Genomic DNA, 19,771 nt, shown 5'->3' on the forward strand with positions numbered 1-19,771 from the left:
CACACATGCTATGTCTCCGCAGTAACGCGCTCAACAAGCCACGTGATAATATGCGCGGATTGACGGTCTCAGACGCGGAGGCAACTGAGATTCGTCCTCCGCCACCCGGATTGAGGCGAGTCTACACAACCACGAGGACTTAGAGCGCATTGGGAATTGGGTATTCCAAATTGGGGAGAAAAAGGGGAGAAAAAATATATATAAATTAAGATGATTTGATATCACGAGGAAAGAAAGGCACCACTGACAGCAGTAAAAGACAGAAAAAAAGACATTTGTTACAATTACTGGACAACTTGTCATCTGCGAAAAGCATTAAAAAAAACAAGCACGGGTGCAGTGACACTCAGTGTTTTCCCAAAGTTTAGTAGCATAAGTTTTTATTTAAATGCATTCATATTTTCACTTTTAGCAGCGAAGTAAATATACAGTGAAATGATGGTGACTCCAGCACTGCAGGTGCATCAGCATTTCACTGTAGATGCTAGAAATAACCCGCCCCTTATTAAAATGGAAAATATGATTGGTTAGAAAATATCCAATCACGTCTAAAACAAATGTTCTGATTGGTAGCTCAGCTGAGTCGAACTGGCATATGTAAAATCCTTTGAAAGATAGGTGGGCATACAGCGTATGCCTGCATATGTCTTAGACTACACTGCTGGTGTGGGTGGAAAAACAGATCAATATTTAAGTCATTTTTTACTATAAATCTCCACTTTCACTTCCCCATTCTTCTTTTGTTTTTGGCGATTTGCATTCTCTGTGTATATCGCCACCTACTGGGCAGAGAGGAGAATTTATGGTAAAAAGGACTTAAATATTGATCTGTTTTTCACCCACACCTATCATATCACTTCTGAAGATATGGATTTAACCACTGTAGTTGTCTGGATTACTTTTGTGCTGCCTTTATATGCTTTTTGGACCTTCAAAGTTCTGGTCACCATTAATTTGCATTGTATGGACCTACAGAGCTGATATATTCTTCTAAAAATCTTTGTGTTCAACAGAAGAAAGAAAGTCATACACATCTGGGAATGCATGAGGGTGAGTAAATGATGAGAGAATTTTCATTTTGGGGTGAACTATCCCTTTAACAAGTAGATATTTTAATCACAGTGTAAGACTATGTTACAAACAAAATAAATACAATAAACTATACTCAAGTACAGTATTGTCTGTAAAAAATCTAGGATTTTGTCAAAAGAGTATCTTCAAAATTTATTTTACCCAGTTCTTCTCCCCAATTTTCCCACTTTATCCTTTCTAGAAAGGTATAATGTCAGTTTATATGTTATTTGAATTATAATTAAAAGTGCCAGGAAAAGTAACATTTCCAAAAGTGTCCCACTTTGCCCATATTCGCCCGTATTGTTAGAACAGAACTTAACTTTGTAGCCTACTGCAGTAATCGCCTAAGCCTTTCTGTAAATTTAATTTACAGACTCCTCAAATGGTGTCATGCAATAAACCAATCCAAATGCAGCAGGTGAGAATCTTGATTACAATAAAAATGATCTGAAAACTGGCAAGTTAAAAAAAAAATGATTTTTATCATTATCAGAATAGTTTTTTTTTTTTTTTTTGGTCAGTTGCTTAAACTTAGAAAACACTTCAGGCACCAATACATAATAATAATAATAATAACAGCAATAGTTTATTGCAATTATTGTTATACAAAATATAATAATTTTTTATGTTTATTATTATTATAAGAATATTTATAATAATAATAAAAGTTTATTATTATTATTATTATTATTATGACAAATCTTGCCTGTAGGATGGCCGACCAGAAATAAACAACATATTGGACAACCAACAGCAACCCATATATTGATCACCCTCTCACATAATTTCTCGGCGGGCGTTGTTTTCTACTCTACCAGTGCGCCTCTCCCCACCCCCTCTTTGTTGTTTCTCTCCTCCAGTCTCGGCTCCGTTCCGCACGCACACATTCACTGAAATCAGCTGCGCGCTCGCAGTAGTCCGTGCGTCCCTTCCCCCCGCTGCCTGGCTGCTGATGAGATGAGTGGAAGATGTCGGTGTCGGGGCTGAAGGCCGAACTTAAGTTCCTTGAGTCAATCTTTGACCCAAACCATGAGCGATTCCGAATAATCGACTGGAAGCCCGATGAGCTGAGCTGCCAGTTTAATGTGACGGGAGAAAAGCTACTGATTATTCACTGTAATATTACGGTAAGATTCACCAGCCCAGGCGAACAAGAAAAAAGGCCGAGTGCAATAACACCCACAACCCATTTGAGCTTCAATGTTGACGTGTTTGGAGTCTTTATAACAAGAAAAAAAGCATGTGAGGTTATTAATATCGATTACCTTCTCAAATGGTGGTGAAAAGCACAACTCGTAGCATGAAGCTATATTAGCTTGCTAGTTTGCTTGGCTAACAAAGTTACTACGTTAGCTCTGACTTTAACTTTGTTAGCTAGGTAAAATAGTCTGCTTATATAAAGGCTTGTTTGCTTTTATCAAAGATGAGATGGTTAATAAAAACGAGGTTCGTTGTTTTAACCAGCGTTCGTGTTATTTTCATTTTTTGCTGTAAAGTCAGTTAGCAAATAATTAGCTTGTGTGCTAATTTAGCTGGGGTGATACTTTAGCTAGCTGACAGACTGAGGAACGACGTTTAGCACTAAAGAGGGTTTAATCTTTCCGAGACCTAATTTTGGGTGATTAATTCATTTATTTTTTAGTTTAAACACGTGGTTATAATTTGGACTAGTCATAATGTGTAGTCATTAGTTTTCTCAATTTATTCGTTTAACGAGGTCTGTTAAACAACAAGAAATGCGTACATTTAAAAGTATACAACTGTAGCGTGTTTATTGCCAGTTACAGCTATATGAATTTGTTTTACAGGGTTATTTGCCTGAATTGTAGTACTATAGTACAAATAGTAATACAATTAGCACTTCCAAACTTTCTACTTACTAGTCCTTTGGTGTTCACGGTTAATTGATGGTGTAAATGACAAAATGTGCATGTTGTTTTTTTTTATTCATTTTTTTTATCCCCTGAGATTTAAAGCAATTATTTAGTGCGATAGATTGATAGTATACATGATGATTAACTGTGTAAACGATTTGCAACGCGACGATCACTGCAGTTGTACGAACTTGTGTTTTGACGAGGCCAGCAAATTTGTTGAGCTTCTATCATAATGTGTGAGTTGCTGTAAGGTCAGTGTGTGGTCTTGACAAGCAGAAAGCAATCGCCATCATTCTGGCTTTGAGTTGCCCCTGACGTGGGGACACAGGGATAGGAGATTTCTAGCAAGAGGATGGGAACAGAATGTTCACATGATTTTACAGCATACCATTTAACCTCTTACGCAGTTCTTTGAAATAATACCACTACACAAGTATGCTACAGTCTTTTCTGGTTGTTAATTTAGAAAAAGTGCCCCCCTTAAATTCATTTTGACAACAACAGTGTTTATTTGATTGATTGGTTTGGCTGGTATCAGTATCCGTGAGCATGGCAATGTGGCTGCTGATCATGCAGCTAGCTGGACAGATTGACTTGAATAAACTTGCTAAAGGAGTGTTTTGATACAATTATGAAGATGCTGACTTTAACTATATATTTTCATAGGAGTCTTACCCTTCAACCCCGCCAATATGGTTCGTCGACTCTGATGACCCAAGTTTGACCGAAGTCCTTGAACGACTAGAGGATGTTAGAAAAGGCAATACTTTGGTAAGAAAGTGTCTTTAGTAAAAAATAAATAAATAGGTGTGTGTATTGAACCCAAATACACATTTTGGCCAAGATGGCACTTGTTTTTGTTTTTATATCAACACCTGTTACATTCTTTTGTAAGTTGCTAATACAGGTGCATCTCAATAAATTAGAATGTCGTGGAAAAGTTCATTTATTTCAGTAATTCAACTCAAATTGTGAAACTCGTGTATTAAATTCAGTGCACACAGACTGAAGTTGTTTAAGTCTTTGGTTCTTTTAATTGTGATGATTTTGGCTCACATTTAACAAAAACCCACCAATTCACTATCTCAACTAATTAGAATATGGTGACATGCCAATCAGCTAATCAACTCAAAACACCTGCAAAGGTTTCCTGAGCCTTCAAAATGGTCTCTCAGTTTGGTTCACTAGGCTACACAATCATGGGGAAGGCTGCTGATCTGACAGTTGTCCAGAAGACAATCATTGACACCCTTCACAAGGAGGGTAAGCCACAAACATTCATTGCCAAAGAAGCTGGCTGTTCACAGAGTGCTGTATCCAAGCATGTTAACAGAAAGTTGAGTGGAAGGAAAAAGTGTGGAAGAAAAAGATGCACAACCAACCGAGAGAACCACAGCCTTATAAGGATTGTCAAGCAAAATCGATTCAAGAATTTGGGTGAAGGCATCAAGAGCCACCACACACAGACGTGTCAAGGAATTTGGCTACAGTTGTCGTATTCCTCTTGTTAAACCACTCCTGAACCACAGACAACGTCAGAGGCATCTAACCTGGGCTAAGGAGAAGAACTGGACTGTTGCCCAGTGGTCCAAAGTCCTCTTTTCAGATGAGAGCAAGTTTTGTATTTCATTTGGAAACCAAGGTCCTAGAGTCTGGAGGAAGGGTGGAGAAGCTCATAGCCCAAGTTGCTTGAAGTCCAGTGTTAAGTTTCCACAGTCTGTGATGATTTGGGGTGCAATGTCATCTGCTGGTGTTGGTCCATTGTGTTTTTTGAAAACCAAAGTCACTGCACCCGTTTACCAAGAAATTTTGGGGCACTTCATGCTTCCTTTTGCTGACCAGCTTTTTTAAAGATGCTGATTTCATTTTCCAGCAGGATTTGGCACCTGCCCACACTGCCAAAAGCACCAAAAGTTGGTTAAATGACCATGGTGTTGGTGTGCTTGACTGGCCAGCAAACTCACCAGACCTGAACCCCATAGAGAATCTATGGGGTATTGTCAAGAGGAAAATGAGAAACAAGAGACCAAAAAATGCAGATGAGCTGAAGGCCACTGTCAAAGAAACCTGGGCTTCCATACCACCTCAGCAGTGCCACAAACTGATCACCTCCATGCCACGCCGAATTGAGGCAGTAATTAAAGCAAAAGGAGCCCCTACCAAGTATTGAGTACATACACAGTAAATTAACATACTTTCCAGAAGGCCAACAATTCACTAAAAATGTTTTTTTTTATTGGTCTTATGATGTATTCTAATTTGTTGAGATAGTGAATTGGTGGGTTTTTGTTAAATGTGAGCCAAAATCATCACAATTAAAAGAACCAAAGACTTAAACTACTTCAGTCTGTGTGCATTGAATTTATTTAATACACGTGTTTCACAATTTGAGTTGAATTACTGAAATAAATGAACTTTTCCATGACATTCTAATTTATTGAGATGCACCTGTATGTGATTATTAGAAATGCTGTTTCATAGTAGTAAGTGGGAAAATATTAAATAGTATCACTTATTAAATGTGCCACTTCATTCATCTTACGTAGCTCCTCCAGCAGCTGAAAAGGCTGATCTGTGATTTATGCCGACTGTATAACTTGCCCCAGCACCCTGATGTGGAGATGCTGGACCAGCCACTTCCTGCTGGACCCATTAGTCAAGACAGGAAGGTGGGACAAACCTGCATGGATTTACACAGCCCTATTACCCTCCCATCTGTTTTCTTGTTACTAAGATATTTAGTTCAATGCAAACTAATAGTTAGTTCATGTTCTGTACAGCATGGAACAACAGATGAGGTGACATCAGAAGAAGAGGAGGAAGAGGAAATGGCAGAGGTACTATACATTAGGGCATTTAAAGCTTGTTCACCCAAAAAAGACTATTCTGTCATCATTTACTCAGCCTCATGTTGTTTCCAAACCTGTATGACTTTCTTTCTTGGAACTCAAAAGGAGATTTTGTGCAGAATTACAACCTCAGTCACCATTCACTGTATGGATAAAATATGCAATTAAAATGAATGGTGACTGAGGCTAACATTCTGCCTAACATCTCCTTTTGTGCTCCGTAAAGAAAGTCATACAGGTTTTGAACAACCTAAAAACAATCATTTTGGGGTTAACTATCCCTTAATGAGTTCTTTCGGATTCTCATCTCTCTTTATGACTAGAAAAGTTATCAATTCATACCTAACACTTTGCTTTTTCTTGTGGCAGCAGGATATTGAAGATCTAGACCACTATGAGATGAAAGAGGAGGAACCGGTTGATGGGAAAAAGTCAGAGGATGATGGCATCGAGAAGGAGAACTTGGCCATTCTGGAGAAAATCCGCAAGAACCAGAGGCAGGACCACTTGAACGTAAGTGTGCATTCGGTAAGGTACCTTTTTTATACAATTTTGGGGGTGGGGTGAAGCTATTTTAAAATGCTTACAGTTATTCATACATTTTACACCACTGTTTTGACAATCTTGTATTATGCTCATTAGGGCTGGGTAAAAATATAGATTTTCCGATGCATCGCGATCTTCGTTTGAACGATCACGATATCGATTCTTAAATCCCAAGATCGATCTTTCACTCTATGTGGCAACCCTCTATAATGCAAGTAAATTATTCGCATGTGCAACCAAATCTCACGCTATGCAACTAAAATGTCTATGATTAGTCACTTGCTAATAAATGTTCAATGATTCCACTCACCAGTGATTTGAGTAGTATAGTGGAGAAAAAGTTATTAGCACAGAGGTCTTTTCACTGTGTGTTGAGAGTAAAAGTAAAAAAGTAAAAGTTTGGTTTAAATCATTCTATGTCCAAAGATGAGATCCACGGATCCGTATGTCATTGAATAATGTCTCTCTTAATACTCTTTCTGTGTTTTACAGTCAGTTGTTAATTAAAAACAACAAAAAATAAACATTTAATTCTAATCACACACCGATGTGTTAAATAAACCACGCACGTCTTCCCTCCTTATATGTGCTTACTGGGCTGTGTTTCCCCAAAGCACCGTAAGCCTAAGTAGATCGTAGAAACCATTGCCGCCAATGGTCCCTACGATCAACTCGACTTTCGATGCTTTTGGGAAACACAGCCCTGGCTAATGCTGCCTGTCTTAAAGAGACTAGGGTTGCAGCGGTATACCGGTTTCACGGTACATTTGCTTATCTACGGTATTGAGAAAAAAAAAATGCAACCGGACGGAGAATCTCACCTGCGCGTGCGCATCTCCTTTCCTCCTCGACTGCCTGTCAGACTCGTCAACTTGCACCACATACACACATGCAGCGGAGAAAATGTCAGAGAGAAGCGAGGCGAGGGGGTCTGACGTGAGTGTGTGAGTTATAGCAGTGTTTCTCAACTGGTGGGTTGCAACCCAAAAGTGGGTCGCAGGTCTATTCGGACTGGGTCGTGGACAGAAGAGAAAGAACAATGCCATGGTTCTCCCATTGAAGATATTTCAGCAGCCACCCAAGTGATAGCCTATTTAGGACTGCCGAGGCAGATTTAATGATAATCTAGCAATCAGCTAAAGGCTTCTCATCTGCGCTTTCGCACAAGTGTAACGGAACCTGCTCGCGATCATGATGTGCTCTTCTCTCTGGCGCGTGCGTGCAACAACTGGGCTTCCCTCGATATTGCGGAACGCAGACCTCAAAACTGATGTGACCAATTTAAATTCTAGTGAGACTTTTCTAGTTTAAAGCTTGGCACGGGTATGGCACGGGACCCACTTTATGATGGTAGCCCATGAAAGGAACAGTGGCATGCTCCTTCCCTCCGTAGTGCTAGGGTCTTCTCCTTGGGCAAGAGAGAACAACCCTCAAGCCCCCCTTGCTAGGATCACAGCTATAAAGGTTTTTCCACCACTCTGTAAGAACTCGGAGTTTAATAGATCTCTTTTTTACATCTTTACTATTACAAGAAATAGGAAAAAGAGACAACTCGTTTGCTGTGAGTTGCGAACCATGTCGGTGGAGGAAGAGATCCTGGTCCCTGAGAAATGTGGTTTGCTGCAGACTCCGTTATTGCAGCACGGTACTTTGGCTCCTACTTCATCTAGGTGGGAGGTTGGAATGGCTCGATCAAATCAATAGGCTGGTCAAGACTTGCCCTGGGACTGCTCAATGTAGGATAACTGAGCATCAAATATTTCTCAGACTCCCAGTAGGCATTGGCTAAGAGTCAATCAAGTAAATTGAGCAACTTGTTGCTCAGTTTGCTTGTATATCATCCCTGTATCCCTGATGCATAAGCTGCTGGAGATCCGTGGCGCTGTGCATCCCTCTCTTTTGGGCTCCAAGGTGGGGAGCAGAGATGATGAAACTGAAAAACTAAAACATGGCTACAAAACACACCTCAAAAAAGCGTTTTTTGGACTTGGACACTGATAATACTTCAGAAAACATATGTGCCTCTATACCGAATAATGATGACTGGCCAAAATGTATCATTATTGAAGCTGCTGCTCCAGACTTTCCAATCAGCAAGCTTTCCCCTTTTGCTATACAAAAGGGTATTGCAGGAATTGCAGGTACAGTAAAAGAAGTGAAAAAGCTTCGATCTGGACAAATTCTTGTGGAGTGCAGTAAAAAGGCCAATGCTGAAAACTTACTACATGCCAGCACTTTAGCTGGAGTACAGATAAAGACCTTCCCTCATCCAACTCTGAATTACAGTAAAGGAGTAATCCGCACTAGAGAGCTGGATGACGTGGATGAAGAAGAAATAACACATGAACTCAAGACTCGAGTAACAAATGTTAAAAGAATAATAATCAAGAGAGAAGAGTGAACAATCAAAACTAGTACGTACGTACATACTCGCTTTTAATAAACTGCTATTTCCAGAAAAAATTTGAATTGGAAAACTAAGTGTTCCGGTGGACCTATTTGTACCCAACCCTCTGCAGTGTTTCAACTGTCAAAGGTATGGACATGGATCCAATGGCTGCAAGAACAAATATACTTGTTGCAACTGTGGGGAGGAGAGCCATGACAAAGAGGGTTGTGAAAAACCACCTAAATGTTGTAACTGCTCAGGTGACCATCCAGCTGCATCAAAACAGTGTCCCATGTGGATCAAAGAAAAAGAAATACAGAAGATCAGATGCACTAAGAGAATCAGTTATCTTGAAGCATAGAAAATGGTGGCTGCTTTCCCTGTGTTTACTCTGAATAAAACCTTCACCTCTGCTGTAAAAAAAGCTGTGAGAACAATAGATTGCTAGGCAGATATTACCTGGATGCACAAAGATAAACCCCAAACTATAAATTATAGTAATACTCCCCCAAAGACGAAGAATACAGGAACTCGAAGCGAAACTCTTCTAAATGACATCCATTCCAATCAGAGCTCAATAACAGAGAACCTAAAAGCAAATAAAAACAATAGAAGGCAAGCTCTTCACAATCAAAAGCACCCCAGGACGAAACTTCAAAGACCAGGCAAACTAGAGATGTGGAAATGAAAGAGAGGGAACATCATAGTAGAAGTCCGTCCCCTAAAGGCAAAATCAGACCAACTGTCCCTAATCTTCCTAACAGGTAATGGAGAATGTTATCATCCAATGGAACTGTCGTAATATCAGGGCTAATTTTACGGAACTACAATGTTTAATTGCAATCACCAATCCTATAGCCATATGTCTTCAGGAAACACAATTAGCATCAGATTGTACTCTTTTAAAAATTTATAAAACCTTCGGTCCCAATGACAAGCGGGCTTCCGGTGGTACAGCCATTTTAATAAGAAATGATGTAATCCACAGTCATATAAATATTAAAAGCAACCTACAGGTGACAGCAGTACAACTGACCATCACAGCTGTTTCTATCTACATTCCTCCAAACTCAAACTTGACACACACAGACCTAGATCACCTTGTTGCTCAGCTTGTTGCTTTATTCTCATGGGCGATATTAATTGTCACAACTTTCTGTGGGGCAGCAATCATTGCAATACAAAAGGTAAGAAGATTGAAGATTTTATAGATAACCATATTTTATGCCTTTTAAATAATGGATCAAATACCTACTTACACCCGGGACATGGAACATACTCTGCGATCGACTTAACAATTTGTCAGCCTGGATTGAACTTGGACCTATCATGGAGAGTCTGGCATGACCTCTGTGATAGTGACCACTTCCCAATCATTGTAACCATCAAAGGAAGAGGGGTAGAAACAAATGTACAAAGATGGCAAATTAAAAAAGCTAATTGGTTTGTTTCAAACCCTCTGTTATGAGAGGCTTGCACAGTTTCCAGAAGACAGGCTTGATGCTATGCAGAATTTTACTAAAATGCTTGTAGCTATAGCTAATGATACAATCCCAAGAAAATCTTTAAATATGAAATGTAGGCGACTTCCATGGTTTGATAATAAATGTAAGGAAACCATAAAAGAAAGGAAGAAAGCTGAAAGGATTTTCTTTAGACACCCGTCAACTGAAAATCATATCAAACTCAAGATGAGTAGAGCACGAGCAAGAAGAATCATAAATGAAGTTAAAAAGGAAAGATTTGTTTCCAGCTTGACAACAAGTACTTCATCAAACCAAATATGGAACTTGATACGGGTAACGAAGGGAAAAAACAATGGCCCTCAAATACAACACATCAAACAGCATGGTACTTTCCTGACATCAAAACAAGAAATTGCAAACATTTTAGCAAGAACATTCGAAAGCAATTCATCTATTGAGAACTGTCTTCCCGCTTTTCGAATATTTCATGCTCAACAAGAAAAAGAGAAGATTAACTTTGGCTCTAGCAATGCAGAAATTATACCCATTCCAAAGCCAGAAAAAGACCATAGTGATCCCATAAATTATCACTCTATAGCCTTAACCAGCTGCTTATGTAAAACAATGGAGAGGATGGTCATTGATCACCTGGTCTGGGTACTGGAATCTGAACATCACATAAGTAATGTCCAACGTGGTTTCAGGAAAAGTAGAAGCACTACAGATTATCTTATTTGTCTTGAAAGCTATATTCGTGATGCTTTTATTAGAAAGGAGCATGTTGTAGCTGTCTTCTTTGATCTGGAGAAAGCCTACGACACGACGTTGAAACATGGATCAATTAAAGGATCTGTATCGAATGAATTTTAGAGGTCACCTGCCAACATTCATTGAAAATGTTTTATCAAACAGACTTTTTTTTTTTAGAGTAAAGATAGCAAACACCTTGTCCAGTCTACATAAACAAGAACTTGGAGTACCTCAAGGTAGTATTCTATCAGTAACTGTCTTTAGTATTAAAATATACAGCATTGCGAAAGTCGTTTGGTTCTCATGTTCATTGTAGTTTATATGTAGATGACATCTGCATTTGCTACAGAAGCAAGTACATGCATACTATCGAGCGAAAAATCCAACTGAAGATAAACAAAATGCACTCCTGGTCAACTCAGAATGGTTTCAAGTTCTCACAAACAAAAACTGTCTGTATGCATTTCTGTCAGCTCCGTTCGTTACACAATGAACCAGAGCTGTTTATGGATGGAGTCCCCATCAAAGTCATAAAAAAGAGAACAGGTTCCTTCGTATCAATTTTGAGAGCAAGCTGTCTTTTATCCCTCATATTAAATTATTGAAAAATAAATGTTTTAAAGCTATGAACGTTTTAAAGGTTTTATCCAAAACCAAATGGGGAGTAGACACCTTAATTCGCTCAAAGCTGGACTATGGAAACATCATTTATGGATCAGCCAGGAGATCATATATGCGACTTCTAGATACTGTTCACCACCAAGGTATTCGACTGGCCTTAGGAGCATACAGAACATCACCAATTCAAAGTTTATATGTGGAAGCCAATGAACCTTCCTTGGAAATCAGATGCCTAAAGCTGACCCTACAATATGCAATCAAACTGAAAACAAATAAAGAAAATCCAGCCTATCCAGTAGTTTTCTCAACTCAACATTTAATACTATATGAAAGAAGTTCGTCCCCTATATTCGTCCATTTGGCCTACGAGTAAAAACCCATCTGGAGAATCTAAAAGTGGATCTAAACATTCTGGAGCAGACACCTTTTTCCGAAATCCCCCCATGGGATCTCAAAAAGCCCAAAATCCATCTGGATTTAACGAGAAACCAAAAATCAAAAACTCATCCGAATGAATTTTACCAACAGTTCCTGGATATAAGAGCAGTGTTCCCACAACATATCCCAATATATACAGATATATCCAAATCTGGAAATCAAGTGGCAGCAGCCTTTGCAACAAGTCAACTGTGTCAAGGCATCCGCATCCCTGACCAAAGTTCAGTTTTTACTTCAGAAGCAAATGCTTTATTAATAGCACTGAAGTTCATTGAGACTGTTCCACAGAAATCCTTTTTAATGATAACTGATTGTAAATCATGTCTGGAAGCATTGGAGTCTATAAGAACCGATCACCCAATAATCGTGAAGATTTTAAAGTACCATCTCTGGAATCAAAGAATTTTAATATTATTTTCTGCTGGGTACCTGGCCACTCGGGAATCTCTGGAAATGAACAGGCAGATAGAGCTGCAAAAGAAACATTATGCTCAGAACCAGTAAAATGCTCTATTCCATTCACAGACCTAAAACCAGCATTAAACATATACACTAAAAACAAATGGCAGATAGAATGGGATCAATGTTTAACCAACAAATTATGGGAAATAAATCCTGTTGTTGGGACAGGACACGTATTCCCTTTTAACAATCATTGGGATCAAGTCACTTGCACTCGATGCCGGATAGGACACGCAAGGCTTACACACCAATTTTTACTATCTGGAGAAAATTCACCAAAGTGCCCATCCTCTCAGAGCCCACTATCCATTAAACATGTCTTACTGGACTGTAACGCTTCTACACACTTGAGGAACCTGTATTATTCTGTTGACACTTTTGAAAAGGTTTTTAACCAAGTAAATCCAAATTTAGTTTTAAGGTTTTTAGAATTTTTTTTCTAAAAATCGTAATCACCTTTTTTTAATTTTACTCTTGAAAAACTAAACTGGCTCTCGCCATGAATATAGCCATAGAAGCTGTCATGGCATTAAAAATGGAAAGAAAGAAAGAAAGTTTAAAGCGTTATGGAGTAAGTCAAGTCGAACCTCTCAAACAGTAGGCAGCCCTGACATGCCAAACAGCACTGATGAAAAGAGCAACAGTGTGCTATGCGCCATTTTATTTTTTATGTTTTATTATTATACATCACCTTTAGAGAATTTTCACGATTTTACATGAGTAAAAGTAACTGTTATATTTTGACAAAATGTTATAGTTTCATATGAAATAATCTAAATGTAGAATCTATTAGACCTCATTTTATATCAACAGTGGCAGTTGTAGTTAAAGTTTCAAGATGTGTTTCAGCTAGTATTTATATTTTCATAAATACTATAATTTATTATTATTATTATCTATTATTTAAGACTAGCTACACTGACCTAACCATGGTAAGGAGGAGCCTTTCCTCCTGTGTAATATGTATGTTCTGTTTGAATTATGTTTGAAATTAGGAAACAAACAGGATAATAATGGGCTCATGTAAGTAAATATGCTCTTCAATTATTAAAAGGGGGGGGAGAAAACTTCCTGTCGCTTTTGTTGTTGACATCAACAGCAAAAATGTCACTTGATGCATGTCCTTGAAAACCATGAACAAAACTATGCAACATAAAAGGAAATGTGACCCAGGATACATTAAATACAGATTATGTCTTTACTATGGTGGGTCGCCACTTGATTTCCAATGTAAAATCTGGGTCCTGAAGCAAAACCAGTTGAGAACCACTGAGTTAAAGGTACAGACAGGAGCAGTCTGGCTGTGCGGTTGCACACCTACAGTATATGTTAATTGTGAATAATCATAGGACATTACTTTAAAAGCTCACACAGCTGATGTTTTCATTTAGTAGTTAATTTAACATGCTATGCTAACATGTAAACTAACATGCTTTAGTTATATAACATGTTATAGTTACATGCTATTGATCATGTTTATAATTAGGTTTATTATTATAGTTCTGTTAGCTTTCATATTCAATTTATTTTATTTTCAAAAGGGAGACTTTTTTTTTACATATACTTCCATTTAAAAAAAAAATTGTTTCAATTATTATAAAAATCTGTTATTATAAAACAGGGAAAAAAAACTTCTGTTTTCGCTCCTTTAAGGGACATTGTAACTGATAATAATTGTGTAATACCGTATACCGTGAAACCGTGATATTTTCTGAGATGGTTATTGTACCGTGAAAGTCTCATACCGTTGCAACCCTAAAAGAGTACCAATTAAGCAGATGTTCTACATATCAATGTATAAATACTTGTAAATAGTATCAATTATGCAAGTAAACGTGAAGAATGTAACATATATGCAACATTATATATGCAATTTCAAGACATTGATTGAGTAGACTGAATTTGAACATTTTTCAAAAGCTAAAATGTGACCAATCTGATGAAAAACTAATGATAAAATATAATTTGTAAAATTAATATTTTTGAATTGTAAGTAGGAGGTTCCTTTATACAGGTGCATCTCAATAAATTAGAATGTCGTGGAAAAGTTCATTTATTTCAGTAATTCAACTCAAATTGTGAAACTCGTGTATTAAATAAATTCAATGCACACAGACTGAAGTAGTTTAAGTCTTTGGTTCTTTTAATTGTGATGATTTTGGCTCACATTTAACAAAAACCCACCAATTCACTATCTCAACAAATTAGAATATGGTGACATGCCAATCAGCTAATCAACTCAAAACACCTGCAAAGGTTTCCTGAGCCTTCAAAATGGTCTCTCAGTTTGGTTCACTAGGCTACACAATCATGGGGAAGACTGCTGATCTGACAATTGTCCAGAAGACAATCATTGACACCCTTCACAAGGAGGGTAAGCCACAAACATTCATTGCCAAAGAAGCTGGCTGTTTACAGAGTGCTGTATCCAAGCATGTTAACAGAAAGTTGAGTGGAAGGAAAAAGTGTGGAAGAAAAAGATGCACAACCAACCAAGAGAACCGCAGCCTTATGATTGTCAAGCAAAATCGATTCAAGAATTTGGGTGAACTTCACAAGGAATGGTCTGAGGCTGGGGTCAAGGCGTCAAGAGCCACCACACACAGACGTGTCAAGGAATTTGGCTACAGTTGTCGTATTCCTCTTGTTAAGCCACTCCTGAACCACAGACAACGTCAGAGGCGTCTTACCTGGGCTAAGGAGAAGAAGAACTGGACTGTTGTCCAGTGGTCCAAAGTCCTCTTTTCAGATGAGAGCAAGTTTTGTATTTCATTTGGAAACCAAGGTCCTAGAGTCTGGAGGAAGGGTGGAGAAGCTCATAGCCCAAGTTGCTTGAAGTCCAGTGTTAAGTTTCCACAGTCTGTGATGATTTGGGGTGCAATGTCATCTGCTGGTGTTGGTCCATTGTGTTTTTTGAAACCAAAGTCACTGCACCCGTTTACCAAGAAATTTTGGAAGTCACTTCATGCTTCCTTCTGCTGACCAGCTTTTTAAAGATGCTGATTTCATTTTCCAGCAGGATTTGGCACCTGCCCACACTGCCAAAAGCACCAAAAGTTGGTTAAATGACCATGGTGTTGGTGTGCTTGACTGGCCAGCAAACTCACCAGACCTGAACCCCATAGAGAATCTATGGGGTATTGTCAAGAGGAAAATGAGAAACAAGAGACCAAAAAATGCAGATGAGCTGAAGGCCACTGTCAAAGAAACCTGGGCTTCCATACCACCTCAGCAGTGCCACAAACTGATCACCTCCATGCCACGCCGAATTGAGGCAGTAATTAAAGCAAAAGGAGCCCCTACCAAGTATTGAGTACATATACAGTAAATGAACATACTTTCCAGAAGGCCAACAATTCACTAAAAAAGTTTTTTTTATTGGTCTTATGATGTATTCTAATTTGTTGAGATAGTGAATTGGTGGGTTTTTGTTAAATGTGAGCCAAAATCATCACAATTAAAAGAACCAAAGACTTAAACTACTTCAGTCTGTGTGCACTGAATTTATTTAATACACGAGTTTCACAATTTGAGTTGAATTACTGAAATAAATGAACTTTTCCACGACATTCTAATTTATTGAGATGCACCTGTAATTAACAACATTAGATGAGAGAGAATTTATTTTATATGTGGCAAAATGGACATTGTATCAGAAATGTACCCATATGAATCCATATCAAATCGAGATCTTGTGAATCGGAATTGAATCGGGAAATCTGTATCAATACCTGGCCCTAATGCTCATAGGTAAAAGTAACTTTTTTTGAATAATGAATTGCGTTTACTACTCTTCTCTCCTCATCATTTGTGGTAAAAAGCACTAATGCAGAGATTTTGTTTTTTGTCTGCTATTTGCAAACTCCATGTACACTGAAGAATAATTTTGAATATTATGTATCACTGTGCTGTATATGTTCCCTAAATACCTTTATTGTTGGTCTTTCAGGGTGCAGTTTCTGGTTCAGTTCAGGCCTCTGACAGACTCATGAAGGAACTCAGGGAGATCTATAGATCACAGAGTTACAAGACAGGTAATTTCAGTCTGATATGCATTACAAGAATGACATTTCCATGTCTCACGGTTTCTGTTTGCTTGATCTTGTTCCAGTGAAAAGATAAAGTCTGATCTGTTCACCATTACATTCTGTCTAAGGTATCTATTCAGTGGAGTTAGTCAATGATAGCCTGTATGAGTGGCATGTCAAGTTAAGGACGTAAGTACAGATGCATAACAGCAATATCAAATATCATGTTGGTTGATGTTTTTAGTGTTCGTCTTTGTGTCTGGATGCTGTTGTTTGCAATGTTTTACATTTTTCTGTCATTAAGGGTTGACCCAGACAGTCCGTTGCACAGTGATTTACAGGTTTTGAAGGAAAAAGAAGGCATGGACTACATTTTGCTCAATTTTTCTTATAAGGTAAGTAGTTTGTTTCTTCTAATGAAGAAAAAAAACAGTGCTAATTGCTGATGTTTTGAATGAGATGAGAGAGAGCTGAATTTCTGTTTTCTATTTTTCTGATGGCAGGATAACTTTCCTTTTGATCCTCCATTTGTGCGGGTTGTGTCTCCTGTCCTGTCTGGAGGGTGAGCTTGAGAACCTTTAAACATAGTCATGACCTACTATGCTGGTTTACTTGTATGAATGATATTTTTTATTTTTATTTTTATTTTTTACATTCATTGTCTATATATTTGCACTTAAATAGGACTGCATGTTTCAGTACTCGTAAGACCTTTGTTATTAGTCTTTTGGGTTAAACACTTACATTTTTGAAAACAACATGAAAACGCATTCATAAAGTGATATGTTGAAAATTTGATGCAAAACGTAATTTTATGCATCAGGATTTTAATTGGATTTGGATAGGGTGAAACATTTTAGACTATGATCATTTCTTAGGATCCATAAAAAAAAAGATGGGATCCATTTTGATTTATATAGGATACATTGTTGTCTTAATAGTTGTATTTGTAAATTAGTAAGCCAGCACATTTATATTATTAGTATACAGGTATGCAAATGGGAACTTAATTTTTTCCTTTTTATGAAATTAAGTTTCAAAATAACAATATATAAAAAATTATGATCTATGATATTTGTTCATCCTAATAATAAATGGGTTTGTCTTTATCCAGCTATGTTCTTGGAGGAGGAGCCTTGTGTATGGAGCTACTTACCAAACAGGTTTGATTTTCCATTTTACTATGGCCTTATTTAAACCTTGCATTAACATTTAACTTGTCTATCTGATCACAGTGGGAAGCATTTTACTGCAAGGTGTAAATGCAATCCAGCTAAAGAATATCCAGTTAATATCTGGATATAAAAAGCATGTTAATGGAAGCTGTAAATGTGGGGGGCTGGGTATAATTTTGTTTAGGTTTCTGCACATTTCCTGGATTTGGATTAAATCTTTTGATCTCTTCTGTTGATAACAGGGCTGGAGCAGTGCCTACTCAATAGAGTCAGTCATCATGCAAATCAATGCCACGCTTGTCAAAGGGAAAGCCAGAGTGCAGTTTGGAGCAAATAAGGTTTGATCAGCTCTCTTCTTTCTTGTCAAGTTCACTAGAGCTGCCCCCTCTCCCCCCATGCTTGGAGTAATGTTGAAGAACAGTTTGACATTGGTGGTTCTTTGTTTTTATGCAGAATCAATACAATCTTGCCAGAGCACAACAGTCATACAAATCATTGGTTCAGATCCATGAAAAGAATGGTAGGTATTGAAACTGAAATGACCCAATTAAAAATAATGTGTTTTGAACTATTCTTACTCTGTGTGTTTTTCTTCTTCTCTAGGCTGGTACACACCCCCTAAAGAAGATGGCTAGGAGAAGCATTGATCTGCTTGCACACTGCAAACATGGGATATCTGGTCAAACATTTGCTTTATTTTACTAATGTTATTCACCTCTTCAGCTTGAGTATGATGCCCCCTCGTGTAAGTGGAAACCATCAGCGGGGAAACATTTCCCCTCTTGCTGTCTAGAATAATCGGAAATTTGCATTGTCCTTTATCTTCTGCAAGGCTGGACTTTTTTGACCAGATCCCATGCCTCAGTCACTCCTCCATAACATGATGTCTGGATTTCTCTTTGTTTCTCATGCTCTTTTTCTTTCTTATACATGTTGTCTTACACTGATGGGACGTTCAGAGCCTTGGTACTAATAGGCATCTAACATGGAGTTTGGAAATGGCTCCAGGTGTCCTGATCAGAGAAAGACAATTTTTTTTTTTATTTTTTTTTTTTGCTTCTTTGTCCTACTCACTTTTACTCCTTGGAGCATGGCTCTGTTCAGGATAAAAACATGGATGGAGACGCTCGAAGATGCTGGATCTGATCCTCTCTGCTTTTAAAGGACGTTCTTATGGCCATGGTGTTTGGACTTTAAGTGGTGGTTTACTGAACTTAAAACAGGAAATGGATGCAACTAGAGACAATGTGAAGACAATGTGCCACTGCTCTTGCATCTATAAAAACTCTTTCCTCATGCATTCTGAGTTAAAACATATTGGTACATTTAATGCTGATGTTGTCGAAGAATCATTACTTGCCACAAATATATGCGCAAGCTTCTTTAGCAACCCTAATGTTAATGGTGATGGCGAGAAAGAGTAAATGGGGCAGTTATATGAATCTAGCTCCTCTTGTTTTTCCATTAAGGATGCATTCCACCCAGTTTCCTTATGCTCAATTTTAGCATGTGGCTGATCTGACCAGTAATGGACAAATGCAAACTTTGGCTTTGAAAAGGGTGGAGTAGGACTTGCCGTTGCTCCATAGTTGAACAGAGCTCCACTTGTATACTTGTAAATGGTTTTGAAGCGTCTTATATGTAGTGTTTATGTGAAGTGGGGAAATTCAGACATTGGGACTCGAAATGAGAAAAGGTCGATGTGTCTCGAAAAAAAATTGCTCAAAACAGGGGTAATATCTTAAAAATTGTATTTATATAAGTGATATGAATATAACTACTTTTTTTTTGTTCCCACCCCCAGTTTTGTCGCCTTGCCTATTTGAAAGATGTTCATGTTTTCTGCTCCATTAAAGAACAGCTGTTACAGATTTGAGACATTTGAGGTTTGCATTACAAATGGACCTCCCATTATCAGCAGTACTTCATAATGCTTTCAGAAGTGTGTTGGAACCATCAGTTTCCTTTTGTGAGCATAGATGGATTAAAATGAAGTGTGCAAGTAATCCTGTTCACATAGCACAACACTACAAGAGCATGGACAATTCTCGCAATGGCATTGTTTAATATACCTCCAGGATATGATTGTCCAGTAT

The 19,771-nt window shown here is 38.0% G+C and overlaps 1 protein-coding gene across 4 annotated transcripts; it reads left to right on the plus strand.

Moving 5' to 3' along the window:
• The first annotated feature begins 1,937 nt into the window (after nucleotides 1-1,937).
• LOC127435600 (ubiquitin-conjugating enzyme E2 Q2-like) lies at nucleotides 1,938-19,546 on the plus strand. 4 transcript variants are annotated; one of them, XM_051689173.1, is made up of 13 exons: nucleotides 1,938-2,201; nucleotides 3,618-3,722; nucleotides 5,498-5,620; nucleotides 5,732-5,788; nucleotides 6,170-6,328; nucleotides 16,422-16,506; nucleotides 16,629-16,689; nucleotides 16,805-16,895; nucleotides 17,004-17,062; nucleotides 17,615-17,663; nucleotides 17,918-18,013; nucleotides 18,129-18,195; nucleotides 18,279-19,546. In XM_051689173.1, the coding sequence occupies exons 1-13, from the start codon at nucleotides 2,043-2,045 to the stop codon at nucleotides 18,308-18,310; spliced, it is 1,143 nt and encodes a 380-aa protein (XP_051545133.1). In that variant the 5' UTR covers nucleotides 1,938-2,042; the 3' UTR covers nucleotides 18,311-19,546. The 4 variants fall into 4 exon arrangements, with proteins under 4 accessions (XP_051545133.1, XP_051545136.1, XP_051545134.1 ...); XM_051689176.1 differs by having other exon boundaries at nucleotides 6,170-6,313; XM_051689174.1 differs by having other exon boundaries at nucleotides 6,173-6,328.
• The last annotated feature ends 225 nt before the right edge of the window (nucleotides 19,547-19,771 follow it).

Source organism: Myxocyprinus asiaticus, chromosome 46, assembly GCF_019703515.2.
Source record: "Myxocyprinus asiaticus isolate MX2 ecotype Aquarium Trade chromosome 46, UBuf_Myxa_2, whole genome shotgun sequence".
NCBI lineage: Eukaryota > Metazoa > Chordata > Actinopteri > Cypriniformes > Catostomidae > Myxocyprinus > Myxocyprinus asiaticus.

Excerpts from the sequence above, each read along its gene's own strand:
- LOC127435600 (XM_051689173.1), top strand. The coding sequence starts at position 2,043 with ATGTCGGTGTCGGGGCTGAAGGCCGAACTTAAGTTCCTTGAGTCAATC. Across the intron at positions 2,202-3,617 it reads TTATTCACTGTAATATTACG|GAGTCTTACCCTTCAACCCC; the intron begins GTAAGATTCACC and ends ATATTTTCATAG. Across the intron at positions 16,690-16,804 it reads TGGCATGTCAAGTTAAGGAC|GGTTGACCCAGACAGTCCGT; the intron begins GTAAGTACAGAT and ends TCTGTCATTAAG.